The 26,461-nt window shown below is 44.6% G+C and overlaps 1 protein-coding gene and 2 pseudogenes across 1 annotated transcript; all 3 read left to right on the forward strand.

Annotated features, from left to right (window-relative positions):
• The first annotated feature begins 342 nt into the window (after nt 1-342).
• LOC147630617 (cytochrome P450 78A4-like) lies at nt 343-2,331 on the forward strand. The gene is made up of 2 exons (XM_086810024.1): nt 343-1,424; nt 1,550-2,331. Exons 1-2 carry the CDS (start codon nt 381-383, stop codon nt 2,174-2,176), a joined length of 1,671 nt encoding a protein of 556 aa, XP_086666150.1. The 5' UTR covers nt 343-380; the 3' UTR covers nt 2,177-2,331.
• A 13,878-nt stretch (nt 2,332-16,209) lies between these two features.
• LOC147630618 (actin pseudogene) lies at nt 16,210-16,671 on the forward strand (annotated as a pseudogene).
• Nucleotides 16,672-24,592: 7,921 nt separating this feature from the next.
• Nucleotides 24,593-25,067, forward strand: LOC147630619 (actin pseudogene; annotated as a pseudogene).
• Nucleotides 25,068-26,461: the final 1,394 nt, after the last annotated feature.

Raw genomic sequence — 26,461 nt, forward strand, 5'->3', positions numbered from 1 at the left:
CTTTTGGCCTTTCTTATTCTATTTGAAGGTTTTTTAAAAGTTTGGACGTGTGTAGCTTGGATAAACTTTTCAAAGGACATGTCCAAACATTTATTAAAGAAAAAGGTGAAATCATGTTTATCTTCACTCGTTGCTTATCTCTTCTCTATATTATCTTAAAGAAGAGTTTCACAAAGCTACCACCTGGTGGTAAGAATGTGGAGGTTCTGGAAGAAGAGCACTAGTTACCCACTAGTTAGGTAAAAAAGGTGAATATATTATTAACATCACAGTCTAGATCATAGCTAATCATGATTTGCTAAGGCTAGTATAGTATACCGAACTCTTTTTAAGCGCACCTCGTGCGCATCAAAGGCAGTGCAAATTTGAAGTTTCCAGCGATGGCTCTTGAACTCTTCTCCGCCACATGCACCCACCTTGACCACACCCTCCTCCTCCACTTCCTCTCTGTTTCCTCCGCTCCCAGGTTGTTTTCGTCCGCTCTCTTTGTCCTTGCGTTCTTTGTAATGTGGCTCCTCCTGAGCTGGGCGTACCCTGGCGGTCCAGCCTGGGGAATGAGGAGCTTCTTCTGCAAGCCTGCTGCCTCCCGCCGCCTACCTCCCATTCCAGGTCCACGTGGCCTCCCAGTACTGGGTTCCCTCCTCTCTTTCTCCGGAACTTGTAGCTACACCGCCCACCGCCGCCTTGCGGCCCTCGCGTCCAGCCACAATGCTCGCTCTCTCATGGCTGTAAGTTTGGGGTCCACACGCGTTGTCGTCTCCAGTCAGCCTAGCGTTGCCCGCGACATTCTATGCAGCACCGCCTTCGCAGAACGCCCTCTCACCCAGTCGGCGCAGCAGCTCCTCTTCGGGCGCGCCGTTGGATTCGCGCCCTACGGAGATCACTGGCGCAGCCTCCGCCGCCTTGCCGCCTCGCACCTCTTCTCCCCATGTCGCATTGCGGCTCACGAGCGCACCCGCCAGCTCGAAGCATCCATCATGCTAGAAGCCATAGCCTCTCACGTCCATGATAGCTGCGTGCAGAAGGTGCGCCCTTACCTGCAGCATGCAGCCCTCAACAACATTTTGGCCACCGTGTTCGGCAGGCGTTACGCATTCTCCGAGCATAACAGCGCCGAGGCTGTGGAGGTGCAAAGCATGGTGCGGGAAGGCTTCGAGCTGCTGGGAGCCTTCAACATGGCGGACCACTTGCCTGCAGCTTTCGAGTGTGTCGACCCCTTGCGCATCCGACAGCGCTGTGACGAGCTAGTGCCGCGAGTGCACGCGTTCGTGCAGAAAATAATAGACGAGCACAGGAGCAGCAATATTGCTGGTGCTATCACTCGCAATAGTAACACGAGGGATTCGTGCGACTTTGTGGACGTGCTCCTCGGTTTGGAAGGGGTGGAAAAATTGGCTGATGCCGATATGGTATCCATTCTGTGGGTGAGTTGCAAAATAATAATGTTCTACCTTCTTACTTACGCTAGTCATGTATAAGCTCTCCTCACATTTACGTGAAGTACTAATTTTTGGTTGCTGACTCGTGTTTGGCCATATTGTGACAATAGGAGATGATTTTCCGAGGCACAGATACCATGGCCATCCTTACAGAGTGGATCCTTGCCGAGCTCGTTCTGAATCCTACCGTGCAGGCAAAGCTGCATGCTGAAGTGGAGGCCATGGTGGGGGTAAAGGGTGACACCGTCCGCGATGCCGATGTGGCCAGCATGCCTTACCTGCAAGCAGTTGTGAAAGAAGGTCTGCGCCTACATCCGCCTGGGCCTTTGCTGTCGTGGGCAAGGCTCGCCATGCACGACGTGGAGGTTGCGGGCCATCATGTCCCTGCCGGAACCACGGCCATGGTGAACATGTGGGCAATCACGCATGATCCCGCCATTTGGTCCGAACCCGACAAGTTCGCGCCAGAGCGGTTCCTACCTAGGGACGGCGGGGAGGACCTGGATGTGAGGGGGAGCGACCTGCGCTTGGCTCCCTTCGGTGCGGGCGCAAGAGTTTGCCCCGGCAAGGCCCTCGCCTTGGCAACAGTTCACCTCTGGGTGGCCAAGATCGTGCAACGATTTCACCTCTCCGTAGACGAGCGCCACCCTGTGGAACTTACGGAGCTGCTGAAGCTTTCCTGTGAAATGGCGGTGCCTCTGTCGGCTCATTTCACTGATAGGCAGCATCGGGCATGAGAATAATAATATAGTAACTGGACTCTACTAACTTTAAGCTACCGTGGTGAGAGTGTTCTGTGTTATGTGAGGGAGAGTTACCTCTTTTGAAACTAGGTCCTGTACTTCATAAAGATATATATGTTAAAGTTAATTCAAAACACACTCTTCACACAGACACACAAAGCTTCTATGTTGTAATCGATTGTTAGAGATGTGGTCCAAGTGCAAATAGCATCCCTGAAACGAGCATTCATGAGGTATTTACTCGCACACCCTGAAACGAGCATTCATTAGCTATTCATTCACACACACAAACACTATTCTTCTTAATATAAAATGTATGGCTTTGTGAACTTTTATGTTATAATTGATTGTTAATACTAGTTTGGTACTAGGAAAGAAAAGTGCTTGTGGATATATTTATGTTCTCATTATTACTGATCCACGTTATAGAATTATTTAGAACACATGGACAATGAAAATCAAAGGTTTCTTTTTTTCGATATCATTGGGTATATAGTGAAGAAAAATTGAGATTTTTTGAAATCGCATTGGATATCTCTAGTAGGCTTTTTAATTTCATAAGAATTCATAGGCCAAATTACAGTTGTGATGCAGAGATCTTTGAACTATACTTGGATTAAAGGCTTTAATTAGCAAATTTCTCATGTGACAATGCAAAGTTTTTGGATATGCATTGCTTCAGAAACATAGGTATGGTGTAATACAGTCCATCTTATGCTGCTAAAAAATCAATTAGAACTTCAAAATTTAGGTTTCAATAAAAATTTTAAGGTATTTAGCTGTCTCAAAAAAAAGCTTTGAGGATTTTTATAGTTGAGCAAACAATAATAGATTAGGACCAAATCTTGCACACATGTTCTGTATAATGTTATGCTTTGCTCGTGCATTTTGTGAGAGCTAATCACATATACACCTATCCTTTTAGGTACTTTGTTTTAGACGAAAGTTTAAAAATTTGAACCATATTCCATACTATAGAATAAGAGACTACTTTATGCATTTTTTAACATCTCATAAGGCTTTAGGTGGAATGTCGAGTCATTTTATATAATAATAAACACTATTTTCATAAGTTTCTCAGTGGATGATAGATGGATCAATTTGTTTTAAATATTCAGAGATGTATATGAGGGATTCTTGAACACACCATCCCTTTGCCATGCTTCCTTCTGGCCTTTCCCTTTTTCCCACAAATATCTTCACGGTTTTCATGAAGCATTCAAGAAAGGACACCCACTAGCTATGACCAATGCCACATATAGCCACCTCATCCACCAAATGTACTAGAAGGAGAAATTGAGTTGTGAGTATGCTTCTTGGAAAGCTTTCTTCAATCATACACACCGCCTCAATTGAGTCAATGTGCGAGCCTTCTCAATGAAATCTGAATAAACCACCTTTGGCACTATCCACCTATTCAACAAAGGAATAAATGATAAATTAAAGAATAATAGATAATTCCAAAGCTATATGTTATACCAAATGCACAAATCTATAAGCAAGGGTTCATATACGTTGTTTTGTTATCAATGCAATTTTAAAAGTTGAGACCATCACCTTGTCTTACAACTAAATTAAAATGTTTAAATATGTATGCTTGATTGATTATTTTAGTGAAGACATTAATTTATTAGTATGTATGCTGGACTAAAACCGTGGGTCCACATCTCTGTGAAAATCCATCTGGTACTCTATGGCCAAGGGTCCCCAAGACTCGGGGTGTGGACTGATAGCCGGGCCAGTAGGAAATCCTTCTAGGTCTCACCACCGGGAAGGAGTTCTCTAACAATCAACTTGCCTAGCAGGGTGGCACGACTCTAAATAGTAGGCTCAATGAGGCCTAGCCTCCCTCTACGACATGGCTGAATGATCACTCTCCATGCCACCTTGACCTTGGTTGGCCTCACATCACTACCGGCCCATAAGAAGTTCCGGATCAATTGACTATACCTAGCCAATACATGCCTAGGAGAAGGCCTAGCTAGGGAGAGCCTCACAGAACTCTAGTGTAATAGCTTCTTTTGAATACCTAGAAGGAGAAGGGTGAGCTACTGCTCAAAAGAGATATCAATTCCCACCTAGCAACCAAGATACCAAATTGGAGTGCCGCTCGGGATCCACTAAAAAGCCTCAACTAGGCACCAAGTTAGGGCGGCGGGTGCTGAGTCTACCCAAAAACCACATGACTTGTTCCAGTTGGCATGTGCTCTTGATGCGCGACAAAAAATCTTGATCGCCTCTTTTGAAAAAGGAAGGTTGTTGTGACGTCTGCAAACTTTGAGTCAAGAAGCTCCTTCTGCATGCGCAGAGAGGAAGATGTAATCCCTGAAGCCCGATCTCCTGGGCTGAGAGAAAACTCCTTATGGCCTTGGTGACAAATAGGAAGAGGTAAGATGCTAGAGGACAGCCCTACCAAACCGAGCGAGAACGGGGGAATCCATGGGCTCCCTGAACGAGAACCTAGCTATGTGATGCTGAGTAAAGTCATGAGACTCCAGAATCGAGTCCATGAGGAAACCCATCCGGCTCATTGTGCCCTCCATGAGGAAACACATCCGGCTCATCCTGCCCTCCCAAAAGCTCCCATCTACCCTATCATAAGCATTCTCAAAGTCTAGGAGTAGCACTATGAGGTCGTGCTGTCGCATCCTAGCTGAAGCTATTGCCTCCCAAAAGGTGAAAATATTGTCAAAAATGCTCCGATCCTGAACAAATCTGGTTTGAGTGTCATGAATCCAATTTGAGAGAAAGGGCTGAAGTCTCCTAGAGTAATGGCCTTGGCCAAGATCTTATAGGCAGTCCCTAGAAGAGTGATGGGTCTCCACTATTGGATCTCCAATTTGTCACCACCACACTGCTTGGGAATCAAGTGAATCAAGCCCTCTGGCACCTCTCTGGCATGGAACCTTTGAGCATAATCTCATCAAGTGAATCAAGCCCTCTGATAGCCTCTCTTGCATGACACCTGTTAGCATAATCTCATTAAAGGCAATGCAAAGGCCGCCTTCCATGAGGTCCTAGTGTGACAAAGAAAGAAAGAGATTGGAAGCTCGTATGCCCCTAGGTAATGCCATCATCACCTCTGGCAACTCCTCTACTATGAGAATGGAGTTAGTAAGGATTGAAGAGATGGGGGAGCCACCTCTCTCATGTGTCGCCAGACCCTCTCACACGCATCTATCACCTGCGGAAGAGAACGAACGAAATTAGTGGCGATGTCTCTCACATGGGGGGGTCAAAAACAATAGCTCCATCCTAGCCATGCAGCATTGCCAATACCATCTCTCCTCTTGGGGGGGACGGCTATCTTAAAGAAGTCTCTTTTGTGACTCTATCCCTAGCTTGGGTCCAGAATGAATCTCTGGCATGATATTTGTACTCCACCATCCTCTCATTAATGGGTGTAATCTCTGTGTGGTCGGTAGCAAGCTAGCTCTCAATCCATGGGCTATCTAGGGAACGATCCTTACACCGTTGTTGTAAAGAGGCTAAGTCCCTCCTTAGAATCCTCTCTTGGTCTCGAAAGCCCTCTAGTTTGCTCTGGGCTACCTCCTCCAAGAAACCGCTGATCTCCCCTAGGCCAACATCCAATATGTATGTAGCAGAGTGTCACGTAAAGTCCAGTCCCGCCCAAATTTGCTTGCCCAAATTTGCTTGATCTTCCTGTGCGAATCTCAGAGTCCTAAACGAGGCTGTCCGAAATCCTAGAGCTCACATGCATGTCGTGCCTCTAGGGTCCTCATGGGATAGAATAATCGGGGTATGATCGAAAAAACGAAGTGGCTGCCACAAGATACTCCTCCTATATTCGATCTCGAGAAGCTGAGGTTCCCAGGGCTACACCCAAACTTTGGTAGATGCAATGAGCCCTATCCCCTAAGTGCCAGTTGTGAGGTGAAAAAAAGAAGAAAGAACCTGCCTCTATAGCTCTTCCACCTCCCAAACTTGGAAAAACTACCACGAACGGGGCACCACCAGCCACCGGCTGGAACACTCTCTCAACATTCGCCACCCACCCACACCATAAGACAGCTCAGAACCATGAAGGACAGATGATATATTCAGCAAACACACAACACCATACACACTGTATAAACACAGCAAATACACCAAAGACCAGGACTCTGGCCAGGATTTACTGCCAAGGGAATCACACCCTTGCGTCTGACGACCAAGCCTCTGTCTCCCGGTCCCTGTAACCTCCAGAGGGCGCCCACACCAGCAACCCTTCTTCACTTCCTCTGTAGCCCGGCTACTCTCTGTCTGCTGCTACCTGCCAAATGTCGTAGGCGAGCCCCACTGTCTCCAGCCCACACATCAGCACCACTTCTGCATCCAACACACACAAAAACCCAAGGCTCCCTCTCCGGTCAGCATCCACGCACTGCCTGCAATCATCGCCCACACAAGACCAGCTACTCTCTCCAGAAGGCGCCCACACCAGCTAACCTTCACTCAGCAGCTCCCACTCTCTGTATGTCGTGACCAGCAGCCTCACCAACCCCAGAGCCTCGCACGATCCTCAACACCACAACCCACTGCTCACCGCAGCATCCCAGATACCTAGCCCAAGCCACATCTCAATCCCTTCCAAACAGCAGCTCTCTATGCTGCTTCAATCACCAGGCTCTCTCTCTCTCTTGCCTCCTCAGTCGCCAACCCTTGTACCCTTGGCAACCACCACTCTCTTCAGACTCTCTGCAAAACTGGCTGCGTTACAATTCTTCTCTCCGCAGCGATTCCACACTGGACCCCGGCTCCAAAGTGACCACCCTCTCTCCAGTCGGCTCTCCTTCCCCGCACCTGCAGAACACCCAGAACAAAACGGCCCAGTCTCTTTTCACAGCCGCGCTCCCTCCAGTCTCTGCAGCGCCAGCAAGCCGTTCCTCTTAGAGCACCTGGCAGCCCACACGGCCCTTATAATCGCTTGCAGCCAATACACACAACAATCCAACCTTATCAAACTAGGCGGCTCCCTCGTGCTGGCGACCACTCTAAGTCTGTAGCTGCAGCCCTGACGCTTCACTATAACTGCTACTGGAGAGCCCCAGCCTCTCTTCACTTTCTTGCTGCGCTCCCTCCAGACTTCCTCGCCTTCACGCAGCTGCTGCAGCACCACACTAAGAACACATCAGAGCCTCGACCAGCTGCGCTCCATTAGCCTCCCAGCCGTCAACAGCACACACCCGAAGGTCTTCTTCTCTTCACACGGCGGTCCGCATCCACAGCATCTCGCTCTGCAGCTACGCCCTGAGTGAAGGCGACCAAGGCCTCTTTCTCCTCTGCCTCCCGCAGCTTCAATCTCTGAGCCCAGGCGACGGCTCCACGGCGTCTTCTTTTGCAAGGCTTCTGGCGACCCCCTGTTGAGCAGCCCCCACTCTCAAGGCGACTTTCCTCCTCACTACACCCGGCTCCTCAAAACGGCCGCCTTCCTGTCTGGCGTCTCCAGGCTCTGTAATCTCCAGCTCTCTGCAGCAAGCGACTGCACTCAGTCGACCAAGGCAGCCTCTGTTTCCCCTGGCGTCTCTCTCTGACGACCAGTTTCAGCAAGCCGACCTTTTTCTTCTGTTGCGCAGCCCCTCTCTTGTTTCGCAGTACCTCCGCCAGCTTCTCGAAGATCTGCTGGCCGCCAACCCAAGCTCCACGTGGTCTTCTAATTTGGCCAAGTTATATATATTTTATTTTATTTTCCAAAAAACCTTAAACCCACAAGGTAATGGCCACCACTACTATTACAAGAGCCCTTCCCCTTATACTTTCCCAGAAAATACCACCACGCCGAATCTTCCAAAAAATGCGAGAGTTGCCTGCATTCTCGTCAGCTGCATCATTAACTTGCCAAACACGACGATTGCCCATCAATTTTCCAGTCGGTGCTCTGCTTAGTAACCATCTGCACACCACACAGTTGCCTTAAAAACTCCAGATCTCCAGCATTCTCTCCGGAACAAACACGTGCATAATCCAGCTTTCAACAAAACCACCCAGCCTGTACACTTGCCAGGGCATTCAGGGCAAAATTTATTTGCAAACCACACGCACCATATGTACACTGATCCAAAATACCTCTCAGATTTTAGCCTGACACCAGTATCAACTCCTCCTGGGCAAAGCACTCTGCTCGTCGAGACTGTGGTTGTACCTCCTCCAAGTCTGTCCTCTACTGCCTCTATATTATGTTGATGTCGCCTTCCATACACCGAAAGTAAGACTGGGGAAGGGCCTATCAAATTGTGCTCCAACAGAGGGCTCTACTTGCAGTGGCATTCAGGGCATAAAAATTGAAGAAGCCAACGCTATCCTCTCCAATTAGATGGTGACCCACTATTCTCGCCCCCCCCCCGAGACAATCAATCGTGAGCCTGTCTCACGGTTGGCACAAGCTGATTATAGAAAGAGATGCAAACTCCTTCTTGAGTACCTGTGTGGCCAAAGGATGGAGACCAAAAGGTATGACTCTTGCCTGGTAAAATCTTCCCACATCGACGGATACACCCCTATGAGAGATACGGAGGAGATACGATGCTCCTGAAGAAAAAGGATGTCAATAGGTCCCCCCACTAGGGCTCCTTGAAGCTCTCTTCTAAGGATTCCTCCTCTGTGAAAGCACTGAGGCCCCCCTAAAACCTATATGTTCCACGAGACTATCCCTATATCAATCTCTATGTGAGGGAGAACTGCCCTCCACTTGAAGAGTCTTGGGCGAGGGTTTAAATAGGGAATAATCACAATCCATCCTGGGCGCGCAAACTGGGGCGCAGATCCTGTACTCCATGTGATGCCATTGCTTCCAAGTTCAAGATTATGCATACTATGGACTCCATCGATCACAATGGAGGTACGTGTAAGAGGGGGGGAGAGGTATTGCAACATAAGTATGCATGAACACAAAGAGCAGCGCACCTCCAGGCTAGAGGTCACCATCTCTTTCTCCTGGTCTCTATGGGTTGAGCCTCCAAGCTCCATCCTAGCCAATGGCCATAGATGGGTGATTATGTCGGTGATGCAAAGATCATGAAGATGATGGGATAGCTCAACTGCCTAACCTTTGATGGGCGATCATCATCGAGTTTGAGTCCCACTCAGTCCGTGGAGTTGCACTCACAAGGAAAGAGAAGATCATCATGCCATTGTCTGGCGTAGAGGGTCTTCGAGTTTGAGTCCCACTCAGTCCGTGGAGTTGCACTCACAAGGAAAGAGAAGATCATCATGCCATTGTCTGGCGTAGAGGGTCTAGAGTGGTGGAAAACCACACATATCCGGAAGTGGTGCTATTGTCTCCTCAAACATATATGTCCCTTCCACCAAAAGACAATGGAAGAAACTATAATCCATTGGCTGCCCTAAGATCCTGGGAGCCCCCCTAGTGACTTTGGCAGGAGAACCCTCACTCGGGAGGCGACAATGGTCATCTTAACTAGCTCAGAGAAGTGGTGAATAAATCCATGGACAAAACTTGCCGGCTGCCTCCGCTTGCGGGGGGTGACGGGAGTGCTTTAGAGAGGTGGAGGGAAGGGGGAGTGTGGGCTCCAATGCGGAGGGTAGGGTGAAAGAAATTGTTGCGGAAAGAGATATGGGAAAGGATGGAGGAGGAGGGGGAGGGGGCATGGGAGGAGGTGGAGGGGGGCAAGGGGTGAAGAGGCTGGGCACAGGGGTGTTGGGAGAGATCCATTCAAGAGGAAGGTTACTGGGAGAGGCTCACATGGGGCGGCTTAGTGAGGTCTACGAGCCTCACTAGGTGCTCAAAGTCTAGGGAGGGCTCTCGATGGGGAATCGGTCGCCAAATTAGAGGGGCCGAAGGGCCCGTTCAATGATCGGGGGACTTGCCAACTAGAGAGTGTGCTGGGATAAATGATCATAATGGTTCTTTGATAGAATCTTTTCTTTCTGTGCTCTTCCAGCCTGGCGTGCATGTCGATGTGATCAACCTTGGTGGGTGGCTTCTGACGGCTCGATTGTGCGGGCCAACCGTCTGCCACTCTTTGACAACTATGTCTTCAGGCCAAGAACTGGTGCTCCACTTCTTGAAAACCTTCTTCTCTCTCTACCCCCCAGTGAGGATTTGAGCAAGATACCAGGGGGGAGCATGGGAGGTGGTCTCCTAATATGACACCGAGGGCAAGCTCGATCTAGATGTCCCATCTGTCTATCAGATGAAGCATTGGCCTCAAAGGCCAAAGTATTCCACACACTAAAAAATAGGTTTTTCTTGCAAGCATGGAATGGATATAACATGAGGTTGCTAACCACATATTGGTTAACACATTCCTACGATAACTATGTCTGCACACTTATGTAATAGGCGCTCATGCCATATTGTAAATCTCATCATTTGATCAGGGAAACACCGTAAAGACGCTCCTAAGTATTGAGCTTCAATGGACATACAAGAGGATCTTGTTGAGTTGGCCAAACCATAGAGAAAAGCCTTGTTACTATCTTTTGGGCGCATCGGGTCACTTACTCCTGGGCGGCCTAGTGAGAAAAGGCTTGGAACTATAAAAGCCAATTTCTCTTATTTTTAACTCATTCTCCCATTTTCCAATAGAAATGGAGTGTTCTGTCTCTCCCTCTCTCTCGCAACTCTAATCTAGCATGTGTGGTTTACTTAGGGTTAGGGTATGGGAGGGATTAGTGCTAATCATTTTCCCTCTCGCTTCCTCTCTCTCTCTCTCTCTCTCTCTCTCTCTCTCTCTCTCTTTCTTGAGGGATTAGGGCTACCAACACAATCCTCTTCGGTGGAGATCCCACACGATCTTTGCGAGAGAGCTTGCACAACTTGTTGAATTAGAGCAACCCTCTTGGTGTGAAATCTAGTGCAGAAGGATGGTGGTGACTAGCGGCTATGGTGGAGTTCTTCAGCCATGCTTGAGCTTGCTGGATAAGAAACTTCCCACGACACGTTAGGGAAGGGTTTCCTTAACATATTTGGCACCATTAATGGGGAGCGCCATCCACTATTTGTCTACACCATCTTTGATTCAAATTCGATGGAGCCTCCATAGACCGGTGCTGCCAGGTAAGCTCTTTGGCATGCATTTTTTTTATTTTTTATTGTATTTTAATGTTTACATGGTTTTTGTTATGATTCATGTGTAGCTTTATGTTTAGAGTGCATGTCAGCAGCTTCCTACGCATTACAATAGCTTTCTATGCATGCCGATAGAGCAAAACCAATGCATGCCGGTAGCAAACCAACGCATGACGGTAGCTACCTATGCATGCTGATAGCCACCTATGCATGCTGGTACCTTCCTATGCATGCCGATAGAAACCAATGCATGCCGGTAGCAACCAACGCATGTCGGTAGCTTCCAGTGCATGCAGGTAGCTACCTATGCATATCCGTAGCTTTATGCATTATGTCGGTAGCTACCTATGCATGCTCGTAGCTTCCGACGTATGTCGATAGCTTTCGATACATGCCAATAGCTTTATGCATTATGCCGATAGCTACCTATGCATGCCAGTAGCTACCTACGCATGTTGATACCTTCCTATGCATGCCGGTAGCAACCAATGCATGCTGGTAGCAACCAACGCATGCTAGTAGCTTCCTACGCATGCCGATAGCTACCCACGCATGCCGGTAGCTTTATACATTATGCTGGTAGCTTCCTGCGCATGTTGCCAGGCATATCAGCACCACCCCGATGCACTTCCCAATACCCAAGCATGTGGTTGATTGTTTGCTTGCCTGCTCTGCTGTTCGCTGTTGTTCTAGGTAACAGTCATACAACTGTATCCTACGATGCCCAGTACATGGCTTTAGGTGCCGTGTGGCTCACCTTCTCTCCCACCTTGTGGTTGACACTCGTTTGCACCATGTAGCTCGTGCCTCACCTTGAGCGACAGACAATGCTGCACGTTTGCCACATAAGCCTCCTCATTTTTGTAGCACTCGTGTTTGCTGTCTGTTGTCATTCAAAAGAGGTTGCTTGCTCTTCCACATTGTCATTCAAAAGAGGTTGCTTGCTCTTTCTCATATGGGAACCTTCATCATGCTTGTTGCTTTTGCAAGCCATGTATTGCTTCAACCCTGAGCTTGTCTGCTGTCATGCGTCTCTCACTAGCTTAAACCCTCAACAGCTCTTTTGCTAGTTTTACACAAGCTCAATCTCTGGGCTCTCTTGGTAACCTTGCCATGTTTTCTACTACAAGATCCACAAGCAATCTACCTCCTCTCACATGGATGTTGTAGCCAAACTTGCAAGTGTTTTCATAGCTTTAATTGCTATCTCTCGTATCCCTCCTTACTAGCTTGTTTGCACAAGCTTCTTCTTTGGTGTTGTTCCTTGTTGTGACACCTATGTGATGCCTTAATACACAAACCTCCTATGTTTCCATGGCCACCAACATGGTTGTAATGGTCTCCCAAGTGAGCTCCTCTCTTTTCCTCATCCATTTAACCTCCCTCTTGAGGTATTACATAGCCATTATCTCATGACTACCTTGAGCTCCAAAAACTGCATGCTTCTCCCTTGCATGTACCACTCAAGGGTGCTTCTCCATTTTGGTTTCTCTCGAGAAACCAAGGTGCAAACCAATGTGAGAGCTCCAAAGGCTTCCACCAAACATTGCCCATCTTCCATGAGCAAAACCATGAGCATCACTCTTTCCAATACGTTCCTTGCACGATGGCAAGAGCCATGGAATCCACAAACCCCATTACACATAGCACCCTTCATACACAAGAATTATCCCATGCTCAAATCAAAAAATTAATGAGGTAAAATCCAAAATACCTTCATAGATCTTTTCTTGGTAGCTTCCTTGTTGACACCGAAGACACTCCATAGCTTTTATACTTACTAAAATCTCCATTTTTCAACTTCTTTGGGCAGCACCATAATCTCCAAATTGTCATGGGCATAATCTCTCTCCAAATGCAATACTAATGACAATGAGTGTGCTAATTTTTTTTCTCATAATAGCTAAAAATAATGCTTAATCAAAGAATTCGTAACCAAGAAAAAAACTATACATAAATATTCACCATGACCAAGAGCCCACCCAAGCTCTAATACCATGTTAAACAATCCTAAAATGGGATTGATCATGGTGAAGGACATAGATTAAGAAACATAATTAAGTTGGATTAAACCACACCGAGAACTCCATAAGTGAGAGAAAGATATTGCACACTCAACACAAGTTCAATTGCATATCTCTAGAGTGAACCATACAATGATATAGGCTTTCTAGCCTTATCCCACTTTACATATCATCATTCATGTGGCACTCCCTTTTCCACTCTTTTGGTCAACACTCACACACCATTCAATATTACATGTGCCATTCTTAGCTTGCCACAATATCTTGCACCTCTAGGGTGCTTTCCCACATACACACAACACCACGATTACTCCAATTGTTCATTTCTCCAATCTTTTGATTCACTACAAGGGAATGATGGTTTACAAGCGCTCATATCGGTGCCTGAAGATGGCATGGTAAATGGCATGAACGTCGGTATGCGCAACGATATACCTAACGCCGGTAGTGGGGCTAATATGAGCACTAGTATACATGTTGGTAAAATTATAGTTTCATTGTCGATACCGATGCATATACCAATGTCCTATGTAGGAATTATTTTTTTGGACAGAATGGTACAACCAGTAGATTGCACCTGGCTACACCATTCTGCCTATTGTTGGTAAGAGTACTTGTCCAATTGTACTCAGAATTGAGAGAAAACCTGCATTTTGTATTAATTCGAAAAGATGATTACATTTTTCATGAATAAATACTGGTGTTGATCCAAGGCATGGATAACAACAATGTATGTGCTAGACTATCATATGTACATAACAAAATGAGAACCTGAAATACGTGTAACAAAGTAATATCATTTACATGAAACTGTTGATCCGAATCATGAATAGCAACACGCAAAAAAATCATGTGTACAAGCATTATATAAACCTAGCTAGCACCGCACTACTCGTTGCCAGGTTAGGGATGAGGCATATCCTATATTAATGCATGCATAAGAAGAAACTGGTATTCAATGCAAACATGCCAATACAAATGAGTAGATGGATGCAAGCAGTAGTAGGATGCTTACCACATTCATTGCCACTCCCCAATTGATAGGTGTATCCTTGGACTCCAATTTCTCAAATAGGGCTTGTGTGCTAAACTTGTAGCCATATCTCTCCTCCTGTGGAAATGGAGGGCGGCCTACCACACTCTCCTACATCAACCAACCAACACAAGTTTCATTTCAAATTTGCTTCCATCTTGTCCACTTGATGGATAGAACAAAGAAAACAATAAGGAAATTAGGTGAAGGTCCAGGTATTATCTAAAAATCTACAAATTGAAAAGAACATTGCAAAGGATGCATAGTATCTAGATATAGCATGTACATATATATACATGTTGAGAGAGAGGAACAAAGATATATATGATTCAGTGATCCTGATATCTCTCAAGTACTCTATTTTCTTTTTGTAAAGTGAATTGTATTTTTTTTTTCAAGTTTATACAATTGTGCAGTTGTTTGTACTTTGTAGGCTCCTACTTGCCACCCTCCCTGGTTTAGGGCATGCAACCAATGCACATCATAGACAATGAATGAAAGAGATTTACAAAAAAACCTATAAAGTACTGATGGAAGGACTCATACCCTCCAATACCAAGATACCAAGGTGTGAAGAGACAACACTCTCCATTCGAGCCCGTGCGGCTGCCCTCTGGCTGTAGGTGTGTCTCTATACTCGGCTTGGATCATCTACCACTCCTCATCGAGACAAGTAGGTTTTGGCTTCCCCCTGTCACACAGCATCCCGCACCTCCAATCTACCAGATGCCATGGTTTTAACCATCACACCATTGATCCATTGATCCATTGATTTGGCACTACATCACCGAGAGTGTACTTGCGCTTGATTTGCTCAATGATGAAGTTTTTCCTATGTTTATCCAAAGCCTCCCACTTCTTCATCACTTCATGCGTAAATTGAATATTTAAGAGCTGGCAGATTGTAAGGTTCCCCCCTTCCAAAAATAGGGGAAACACTTAAGATAGTCCACTAAGTCTTATCTTAGAGAAAATTTCCTACTCATCGACACCTTGACCATACAGAGATTCAAGGATACGATTCATAGGTAAGACCTAGTTCTATCCCACAGGGGGAGCGTGGTCTTCTAAAATCAAATCACCCATAAGGTAATTGATGACATAAATTGGACAACTACAAGACTTGATTTCTAGAGGCAACGCTTTTTTCCTCATCCATGCAAGGCACAGCTGCTGGCCTAGTCTTCTAGAATAGAGTTGCCTAAGAACCTGTTTATCTAGCGTAGGGCTTTCACTTAATCTGTTGGAAAGCTACCCGACTAATCGGGTCTACCCGTCCGTAGGATGGTGCCGTCGAGGCATTCCATCCTCTCACTTTCCACCCTACTCACGCTGTCGTGCCATGGCACGTCTATGGTGTGAAACCATGCATATGAGGCCATCAAATGCAAATCCAGATACATGGGATTAAGTGCCATGACTTGAGTCATTATATGATGCCTGAGTACATATGTTCATATTGTAAATGAGGTTCAATAAGACGAGCTGAGGCTGAGCCAGGTCTCGAAGCCTCTGTACATGAGTGTGGTGTGAATTATGGAGTTTTATGCTTATGGTAGACCTTGTAGTAGGGAACACCCTTCTCAACATGTATGGAAATGTGAGAGCATGTATGATGTAAGGATTGGTTTTCAAGAATGCCCTTTTGAGATATCGTGTCTTGGGATACCATGATTCCTGTTCTTATTAGGAATGAGCAGATCAAGGAGGCTCTGGGTTTGTATGATGAGATGCAAGTTGAAGGCATTAGACCTAACAACATTACATTTGTATGTGCACCTAATGCATGTGCAAGCTTAGCAACATTAGAGCAAGAGCAGAGAAATTCTAACCCACAACCTTCGTTTTAGAGTTCATGACTTTAAGGCAGGATCTGTGTGCCGTCCCTTCATTATCTCATAGCAACTGCCCAAATCCAAGTTATATCGACAATTCAAGAATGGCAGACTCAGAGGAAGTTCAACCTCTTGTTTGTGACAATGGATCTGGGATGGTCAAGGCTGGGTTTGCTAGAGATGATGCTCCTAGGGCAGTGTTTCCTAGTATTGTGGGCCGTTCTCGACGCACTGGTGTTATGGTGGGTATGGGACAGAAAGATGCATATGTTGGTGATGAGGTCCAATCTAAGTGGGGAATATTGACCTTGAAATATCCTGTTGAGCATGGTATCGTAACCAACTGGGATGACATGGAAAAGATTTGGCACCATACATTCTTTAATGAGCTTCGAGTTGCTCCTGAAGAGCATCCAGTCTTGCTCACTGAAGCTCCTCTCAATCCAAAAGCTAATCGAGAGAAGATGACTCAAATCGGGTTTGATACATTCAATGCACCAGCTATGTATGTTGCTATCCAGGCTGTGCTTTCATTGTATGCCAGTGGGGAGGACAACAGGCCATGACTTGATTGGATGCAATGTGTAAAGATTGCTGCACTTAGCAGAGGCAACAGCTGAAGACATATTTGAGGCAGCTTACGTGGCAATAACAAAAAAGGAGATATCCGAATTTAAAGCTACAAAAAAGGTGGCGCAGTGTATTGGGAACTGGGGAAATTTCGATAATATAGCTACAAAAGGTGAGGGAGCTCCGACTCTCTTGCGGGAAAGGGGAAATAACCAGAAAGCGGTGCATATCATTAGGGGGTGTGCAGAAAATGAGAAGCAGAGCGTCATCTAACCAGGGATTTTAAAATCAAAACGCCGGCTACTGTATAGAGCTTCTTGGGGTTAGAATTAAAGAGTGAATGGAGTACTATCGAAGGAGATGATCTTCACATTATATGTATTCTGATCCTTGCGCAGTCGGCAGTGAAGCAGCCGTATGGAGAATAGCGAAATCAAAAGAAAAATTCACTTTTTTAATACTTTCAAATAAGTGAATTTTATTTTTGTTTATTATTACTTACGATTTGAAAAATCGTATAGCCTATGAAACCTTTAAGGTTTTGGAGAATGAGAAGGTTTTTTGGTTTTGGAGAATCTTGGAATAACAAAATACAATAAGATTCCTGGGATTTGGGTTTTATTTTCTGCTCGATTGGATTTTGGAATGCTAGACATGGAGTTTCCTAAAATCACATGAGTATGTTATAGATATGCCATATTTCATCTTTTGCTTGTGAGTTGTTGGAATCTGAAAGCAGGTTTTTCAGAAGATAAAGAGACATGCACCTTGAAATGATGGAATTGGTATCACTTGATATATGTGATGTGAATGGTCACATGTATATGGGAATTTTTTGAAGATTGTGTTGTGCCTACATGTGATTGGTTTGAGGCATTTGGAAAAAGAAGTCAGGAAATCTATGCTTGGAACTGGACATGCTCTGGATACACAATTTATGTGCAATCATCAGGCTGAATTTGGGGATGTATTGAAGTGAATTGGCACATGTATATGTTATAAAAAATGGAGATGTCTTATGCTCCTTGGAGAGTTATGTGTGTGTGTGTTTCCTTGTTGGGATTAGAAGCTACTCTCACAGCTAGAAGTCTCGCACTTTCCCAGCGACACCGTCCACGTCACGATAGCTTTGGTGAACCCGACGTGAAACTACTGGGGTGAGAGTTAGTGGTGAAATACACAAAGAGGCTATGGCTGAGAATCCTGAGGGTCAGGGGGTTCATTTTGACCCCGGAGTTATGCAAATGTTTCAGATGTTTACTATGTATATGCAACAGCAGCAAGCTGCTGAGAGGGGACAAATTTCCATGACCAAAGCACTGTAGTCAATTGTGAAAAAGGTGAATCAATTTGATGGTAAGGACATCACAAAGTACCTGCGCAATTACACAAAGGAAATGGAGCTAAATAGGGTGACTGAGGAGGATATGGTTCGAAGCTTTGAGCTGGTATGTGTTCCTGAAATAAGAGAGCGCATAAGAGGATTACAGATAGGACATGGTGGCAAAAATTGGGAGGAGTTCAAGCTTGCTTTAAAGGATGAATATTTCATGGAGAATTTCGAGCGGGTGACCAAACGAACTTTCTTGGAATGGGTCACAAAACCCAAAATGGGAATTTCTGCCACCACAGAGTTGCTAAGAGAGTTTGAGAAGCGCTATGCCCAGCTGTCAAGGATTGAGCGCACAACCTTGGACAGGGAAAAAACGGAGCTCTTCTTACAAGCAGCTGGGAAAGATCTCCAAGAAAAACTGGAAATTCTCCTTGACGATAAAGATACAGAGCAGGGGCTAAAGAATGATTGGAATGATGTCGAGGATGCGGTCACCATGCTAGCAAAGCGGCAGAGCGAAGGAGGGATAAAATGGTGATGAGCTCGGCAACCCCTATAATTGCTGTTATCCCTGAGAATCTACCAAAACGAGCTGCTGCAATCCCAAAGGTAGAAGGGCCGATGGATGAGCTTATTAAGGGTATGCGAGACCTAAAATTGAAGATGTCGAGGATTGAGGAAAAAGGGCTACCATTAGGGCAGGCTTCTATGCAAAGGCCTCAAAGCAAAGAAGGGTTTACATTCAGATGCATATGGTGTGATGACCCAGAACATGCAAAGAAAGACTGTGCTAGCTATAAAGAAGCCCTCAGAAATCAACTTGTGTTTTTCAAAGATGGGAAAATCCACCTTATAGAGACTGGTCTTCCACTAAGCACAAACTTTGGAAAAGGAGGGATGAAAAAATTGGTTGAGGACATGGTCACTGGGGACATGCCATCTCTATGGTTGAGGCAGCAACCTATGGGTTAAAGGTTGGTCAATCAAGGCAGGAATCTGAGAATGATGAAGATTATGAGAATGAAGATTTTTGGCCATCAACAATGGAACTAATTGCGCCAAAGAAGGTGTCTAAGCAAGCTTTGCATGAGGCAGGTGACTGTATACGTCTTGAGACCGACTGGGAAGAGCCTGTGGATTCTTTATCTGTTCATGCCTACATTGCAAAATGCCAGAATAATGAGGCACAAGTAGATGAAAAGCGCAAGAGGGAAAATGAGGAAGGAGGGCCATCAAAAAGGGTCACTCGTGGTAGTGAAAAGAAGGATCCTGGGCCATCACATATGCCTCCATCGCATAGCAGACCTCCACAGGAAGTATGAATGGAAGAAGTGCCAGCAAAAATGAAGCATGAGAAGGAGAAGGGTAAAGGGAAAAGTCCACTCTACAAGCTTCAATCTGATATTGAAGCCACAAAAACAGATCTCAAAAAGGTGCTTGAAGAGAGGATTCTAAACAGCACGGTGGAATTTACACTAGGGGAAGTCTTGGGGATTGCAAAGAAAGAATTCCATGATGAGATAATTGATATTATATGAAGGAAAAGGCAGTCCATAATTGAATCTATTCCATCACAAGGGGAGGCAAGCACTTCCAAGACTCATGGAGTACAGGTACAGCAAAAGGAAGAGAGAGAAAATGTGGTGGAATGTAATCACTTTGCTGAAGGGGCACGACAAGTGCGCTTTGTGGAAGAGGATGATGAAAAAGAAGTTCTTACAAAGAGTCATTACTCCAGGAGCCATTGGGCAAGGGCCACCACTGAAACCCTTGTCAAGATAGGTGACTTGGAAGAGCCGTATGTCGCTCTAATCGACCATGGGTCTGAAATAAATCTTATGGCTAAAAATCTCTACAACAAATGTAAGTGGCCAATGGATGTAGATCATGGGTGGATGATTAAAGCAGCTAATAACTCATCTGGAGAGCTCTATGCAGCATGTCCAAATGTAAGGGTAACTATAGGGGATGTGAAAGATGATCAGAACTTCTTTGTTCAGGAGATGTCATTGTATTCCCTCATCCTTGGGCAACCCTACATTACAGCTCTGAGGATGGAAACAAAAGTTTTGGATGATGGCTCGGCATATGCAAGAATAAGGAGTAAAGATGGCAAGAAAGCTGTTCAGTTCTTGACAGTTTGCGTTAACCATGAAAGGAACCGTGAGTCTCTTCGAGCACAGTCACTCCCAAAGATAAATAGAGAATTCATGAACTACAGGGAGATGAGGGATTTTGGCCAGGTTCCATTGTAAAGCGGGATTCCAATGGTACAAGGGAAAATGAGTTCTCGCAGGACTCAATCTCAATGTAAATAACTTTTCAGCAAATTTTCAGGGATTTTCTAGCTATGGGTCACTGGTCTTTGTAAAAAGCAAGGATTTGAAGCGTGGCATGCGTAGACATGTACAAAATGAACAAAAAAGTCTTGAGCAGTGTGGTCTTTTGGAGAAGAATGAGTTTATTTCAGGGGTACTTGATGAGGTGTCATTTGTGAATACTATGGATGTGCTTTTTGATATGGGAAGAGCATGCTTACAGGGTGGAAATGAGATGATAGAGGTGTCATCTATGGGGATGTATGATATAATCCGGGAATTTGAGAGGATGGAATGTAAAAACATGAATTGTGAGATGGATGCTCATGTTGATACAAAGTACAAAACAATTGCAAAGAAGGTGAAACCAGTTGCCTTGCCCTTGCCACCAGGAAGCAAGGAAAAATTAGATGAAGCCTCTATGCAACCGAATCTCAGAGATCCGAAGAAAATTGGGCATAAGTTTACACAGAAAACCCTAAAAGAGCTGAAGATTGGTGAAAAAGATTTTCTGTTGCCAGTTGAAAGGGAATGCTTTGAGGAGATGCTTGTAAAACATGGGAAAGCCTTTGCTTTTCAGCCGCATGAGATAGGCTGTGTTGATCCAAGTGTAACAGCGCCAATGGTGATCTTCACTGTACCACATGTGCCCTGGAACCTGCGGCGGCGGCCGATTCCAGTACCAAAGGCTCTCTTGCCAAAGCTGATGGAATTACTAAAAGAAAAGATCAGGATGGGAATTTTGGAGCCATCATGCGCTCCATATTCCAACAGATGGTTTACCGTGCCAAAGACAAATGGAACATTGCGCTTCATTCAAGACATGCAACCTGTAAACAAAGTCACAATCAAGAATGTGGGAGTAGGTCCGATTGTGGATGAGTTTGCAGAAGCATTTGCAGGGAAAGCTATATACTCTATGGGTGATCTGTATTCGGGATATGATCAGTTCCAGCTGGATATACAAAGCAAGGACTTGACCACAATGAAAACCCCTTTGGGATTAGTAAGGATGTGTACCTTACCACCACAGGGAGCCACCAACTCAGCGGCGCATATGATGAATGGAATGAATAAAGTCTTGCGAGACTTCATACCACAAATAACTATGCCTTTTCTCGATGATGTGCCAATAAAAGGCTGTGGGTGATGAGAAAGACAAAGATGGGGATTTGGATTCAAAGGGGTGCCGCAAGTTTGTGGCGAATCATTTAAAGGATTGTGATATGATTCTATCCAGGCTTGAAGAGGTGAATCTTACTTTATCTGGACTGAAATCAGTGTTTGGGGTTGGTGAAGTGCTAATAGTGGGACATCTTTGTAGTACTAGTGGACGCCGACCTTGTCCAGCTAAGATAGATGCAATACAAAGAATGAAAGAGATATGCATTAATGTTATAGAGCTGAGGAGATTTCTTGGTGCATGTGTCTTTTATGTTATATGGATCCCGCATTATGCACATGTAGCAGATCCTCTTTATCAACTTTTGAGGAAAAAGCAAAAATTTTTGTGGAGTGCAGCACATACTAAAGCTATGCAAAAGCTGAAATATCTGCTTCAATCATCACCTACTCTAAGGAAGGCAGATTATGAGTGCGGCAAGCCTGAGATTGTTACAGTTGATACTAGTCCTACTGGGATAGGATGGGCAGTAGGGCAAGATGATGAGGATGATCACAGGTATGTAATCAGATTTGGAGCAAAGGTATTAAGCATTCGGCAACGAAAATATCCGCAGATCAAGAGAGAGTTATGGGGAATAGTCACTGCTCTAAAATGTGAAAAAGAATATCTTATTGGGGCATCTATACTTGTGGAAACTGATTGTGAAAAAGAATATCTTATTGGGGCATCTATACTTGTGGAAACTGATTGCTTGCCACTCCTTGGGATGATTGCGAGCTGCACCACTCCAGATATTGCTATGCTTAGGTGGATTGCCTATATCAAGTCACTAAATCCTGAGTTTGAGCATATTGCAGGAAAAGATAACCCAGTTGCAGATATGCTATCAAGAGCCAGGTATGAAGATGAAGAAGGGATGATTAGTGACATTGATGATGTAGGTACAAAATTCTATACTACTGCATATGCAAAAGGGGACCATACTTGCTTATCAAATGCATTTGAGTCTTTTACTGAGGAAATGTATGAAGGAGATTGGTTGCTTATTGGTCAATACTTGAGTACTTTGACAAGACATGAAAATTGGTCTGACTCAGAATTTAAGAGGATCCCCAGAAAAGCATATGGGTATTTTCTAAAGGATGGGTACCTGTGGAAGCATCCTAAGCAGAGGAATGCTATGCCACAGAGAGTCATATGTGATAAAGAGACTCAAGGGAAGCTTGTGAAAGAATTCCATGAGAGTCTCTGGGCTGGACATCGAAGTGTGTGGGCCACCTTTACCAAAATAAAGGAAAGATATTGGTGGAAAGGAATGTACAAGGATATTTCCCAATATGTGGAAACATGCATGGAATGTCAAATGTACTCAAATGTGCGACATCGTGATGGTCTGCAACCAGCCTACCCACCTGCCATGCACTACAAATGGGTAGTGGATCTAGTTACAATGCCTTTGGGAATTTGGCAGATGCGATACATAGCACTTGCAAGAGAAGATTTGACAAATCAGGTAGAAGGGCGTGCTCTTAGAACAAAGAGTACGGAAACAGTATGCGAATTTCTCTTGGAAGATGTGATTTGCCGGTATGGTTGTGTTGGGAAAATAACAGCTGATAGAGGTGAGCTAGATGTTGAAGAAGCAAAGGAATTCTTCTCTAGAATCGGCATCAAACTGTCCCTAACATGTGCTTACAACCCTGAGGGCAATGGTAAAAGTGAGCGAGGACATCCTCCAATCATTAAAGCTTTGGCTAAGGCATGCAGAGAAAGAATGCGAGAGTGGCCAAGGCTACTACCATATGCTTTGTGGGCTGACCGTACAACTCATAGTTCAGTGACAGGATACATGCCTACAGAATTAATGTATGGTTAGAAGCCAGTAATGCCAGTTGAAGAAGTAGTTCCAATTTGGAATGTATTACCCTGGGTGGAAGGATTGAACAGGGAAGACCTCCTTGCATTGCGAATAAGGCAGCTGGAGAGGAGGCCTGAAGATGTAGAGCTTGCTAAAGCTTGTTTAAAAAATGCAAGGTTGAAAAATAAAGAAAGATTTGATAGAAGACACAGACTCCGGCCAAAACCTATTGAAGAAGGTGATTGGGTTCTAATGTATGATAGTAGCCTTGACAACCAGTTCACTGTTCAAAGAAAATTTGCAAAAAGATGCTTTGGCCCTTACATTGTCAAGCATGTGCATGGAAATGCCACGTATACCCTGTGTGAGCTTGATGGAACAGAGATAAAGAATCTTGTAGCAGGCAAAAGAATCAAGATGTTTAAAAGAAGGCATGACAATGATCCTTTTGATTCACAGGGGACTCAGGATGAGAGGCTTAACAGTGATAGTATAGATATGGTTGAAGAGGAAGAGGATGATCTTCCTAGTAATGTAGAAGATGAAGACGACATCCAGATATATGTGGATCTTGATGATGATTTGGCACATACCAAAGGATGTGCAGGTTTAAAGGGGGTGGATGTCGTGCCATGGCACGTCTATGGTGTGAAACCATGCATATGAGGCCATCAAATGCAAATCCGTATACGTGGGATTAAGTGCCATGACTTCAGTCATTATATGATGCCTGAGTACATATGTTCATATTGTAAATGAGGTTCAATAAGACGAGCTGAGGCTGAGCCAGGTCTCGAAGCCTCTGTACATGAGTGTGGTGTGAATTATGGAGTTTTATGCTTATGGTAGACCTTGTAGTAGGGAACACCCTTCTCAACATGTATGGAAATGTGAGAGCATGTATGATGTAAGGATTGGTTTTCAAGAATGCCCTTTTGAGATATCGTGTCTTGGGATACCATGATTCCTGTTCTTATTAGGAATGAGCAGATCAAGGAGGCTCTAGGTTTGTATGATGAGATGCAAGTTGAAGGCATTAGACCTAACAACATTACATTTGTATGTGCACTTAATGCATGTGCAAGCTTAGCAACATTAGAGCAAGAGCAGAGAAATTCTAACCCAAAACCTTCGTTTCAGAGTTCGTGACTTTAAGGCAGGATCTGTGTGCCGTCCCTTCGTTTTGTCAATGCTAGTCTTCCCTCTTTTGTTCAGCAACAGAAGACGAGGGGCAGAATCTCATAGCAACTACCCAAATCCAAGTTATATCGACAATTCAAGAATGACAGACTCAGAGGAAGTTCAACCTCTTGTCTGTGACAATGGATCTGGGATGGTCAAGGCTGGGTTTGCTGGAGATGATGCTCCTAGGGCAGTGTTTCCTAGTATTGTGGGCCGTTCTCGGCGCACTGGTGTTATGGTGGGTATGGGACAAAAAGATGCATATGTTGGTGATGAGGTCCAATCTAAGTGGGGAATATTGACCTTGAAATATCCTATTGAGCATGGTATCATAACCAACTGGGATGACATGGAAAAGATTTGGCACCATACATTCTTTAATGAGCTTCGAGTTGCTCCTTCCAGTCTTGCTCACTGAAGCTTCTCTCAATCCAAAAGCTAATCGAGAGAAGATGACTCAAATCGGGTTTGATACATTCAATGCACCAGCTATGTATGTTGCTATCCAGGCTGTGCTTTCATTGTATGCTAGTGGAAGGACAACAGGCCGTGACTTGATTGGTTGCAACGTGTAAAGATTGCTACACTTAGCAGAGGCAACAGCTGAAGACATATTTGAGGCAGCTTACGTGGCAATAACAAAAAAGGAGATATCCGAATTTAAAGCTACAAAAAAGGTGGCGCAGTGTATTGGGAACTGGGGAAATTTCGATAATATAGCTGCAAAAGGTGAGGGAACTGGGGAAATTTCGATAATATAGCTGCAAAAGGTGAGGGAGCTCTGACTCTCTTGCGGGAAAGGAGAAATAACCAGAAAGCGGCGCATATCGTTAGGGGGTGTGCAGAAAATGAGAAGCAGAGCGTCATCTAACCAGGGATTTTAAAATCAAAACGCCGGCTACTGTATAGAGCTTCTTGGGGTTAGAATTAAAGAGTGAATGGAGTACTATCAAAGGAGATGATCTTCACATTATATGTATTCTGATCCTTGCGCAGTCGGCAGTGAAGCAGCCATATGGGGATAACGAAATCAAAAGAAAAATTCACTTTTTTTTTACTTTCAGATAAGTGAATTTTATTTTTGTTTATTATTACTTACGATTTGAAAAATCGTATAGCCTATGAAACCTTTAAGGTTTTGGAGAATGAGAAGGTTTTTTGGTTTTGGAGAATCTTGGAATAACAAAATACAATAAGATTCCTGGGATTTGGGTTTTATTTTCTACTCGATTGGATTTTGGAATGCTAGACATGGAGTTTCCTAAAATCACATGAGTATGTTATAGATATGCCATATGTCATCTTTTGCTTGTGAGTTGTTGGAATCTGAAAGCAGGTTTTTCAGAAGATAAAGAGACACCTTGAAATGATGGAATTGGTATCACTTGATATATGTGATGTGAATGGTCACATGTATATGGGAATTTTTTGAAGATTATGTTGTGCCTACATGTGATTGGTTTGAGGCATTTGGAAAAAGAAGTCAGGAAATCTATGCTTGGAACTGGACATGCTCTGGATACACAATTTATATGCAATCATCAGGCTAAATTTGGGGATGTATTGAAGTGAATTGGCACATGTATATGTTATAAAAAATGGAGATGTCTTATGCTCCTTGGAGAGTTATGTGTGTGTGTTTCCTTGTTGGGATTAGAAGCTACTCTCACAGCTAGAAGTCTCGCACTTTCCCAGCGACACCGTCCACGTCACGACAACGCGTCAATTTGTTTTCTAATTAATCCTACCACACTGTTTGACATAAATAAGCATGTTCCTTAATTAAGGCCCTTTTCACAAGGCTTGTTAAAACAGCCTTTTTCTACAATACAATCATACCAAAGACAAGATTTATAAAAACAAAGTTTAAACATGAATCAATTTCATACAAGCCAAACCGGCTCTCTTATTCTTTTCCTTTATACCACCGATGATCTAGAATTCGGCCTTCCAGCCTCTACATGCTGGG

Source organism: Cibotium barometz, chromosome 16 (assembly GCF_041138505.1).
Source record: "Cibotium barometz isolate CiBa-2024 chromosome 16, ASM4113850v1, whole genome shotgun sequence".
Classification (NCBI taxonomy): Eukaryota; Viridiplantae; Streptophyta; class Polypodiopsida; order Cyatheales; family Cibotiaceae; genus Cibotium; species Cibotium barometz.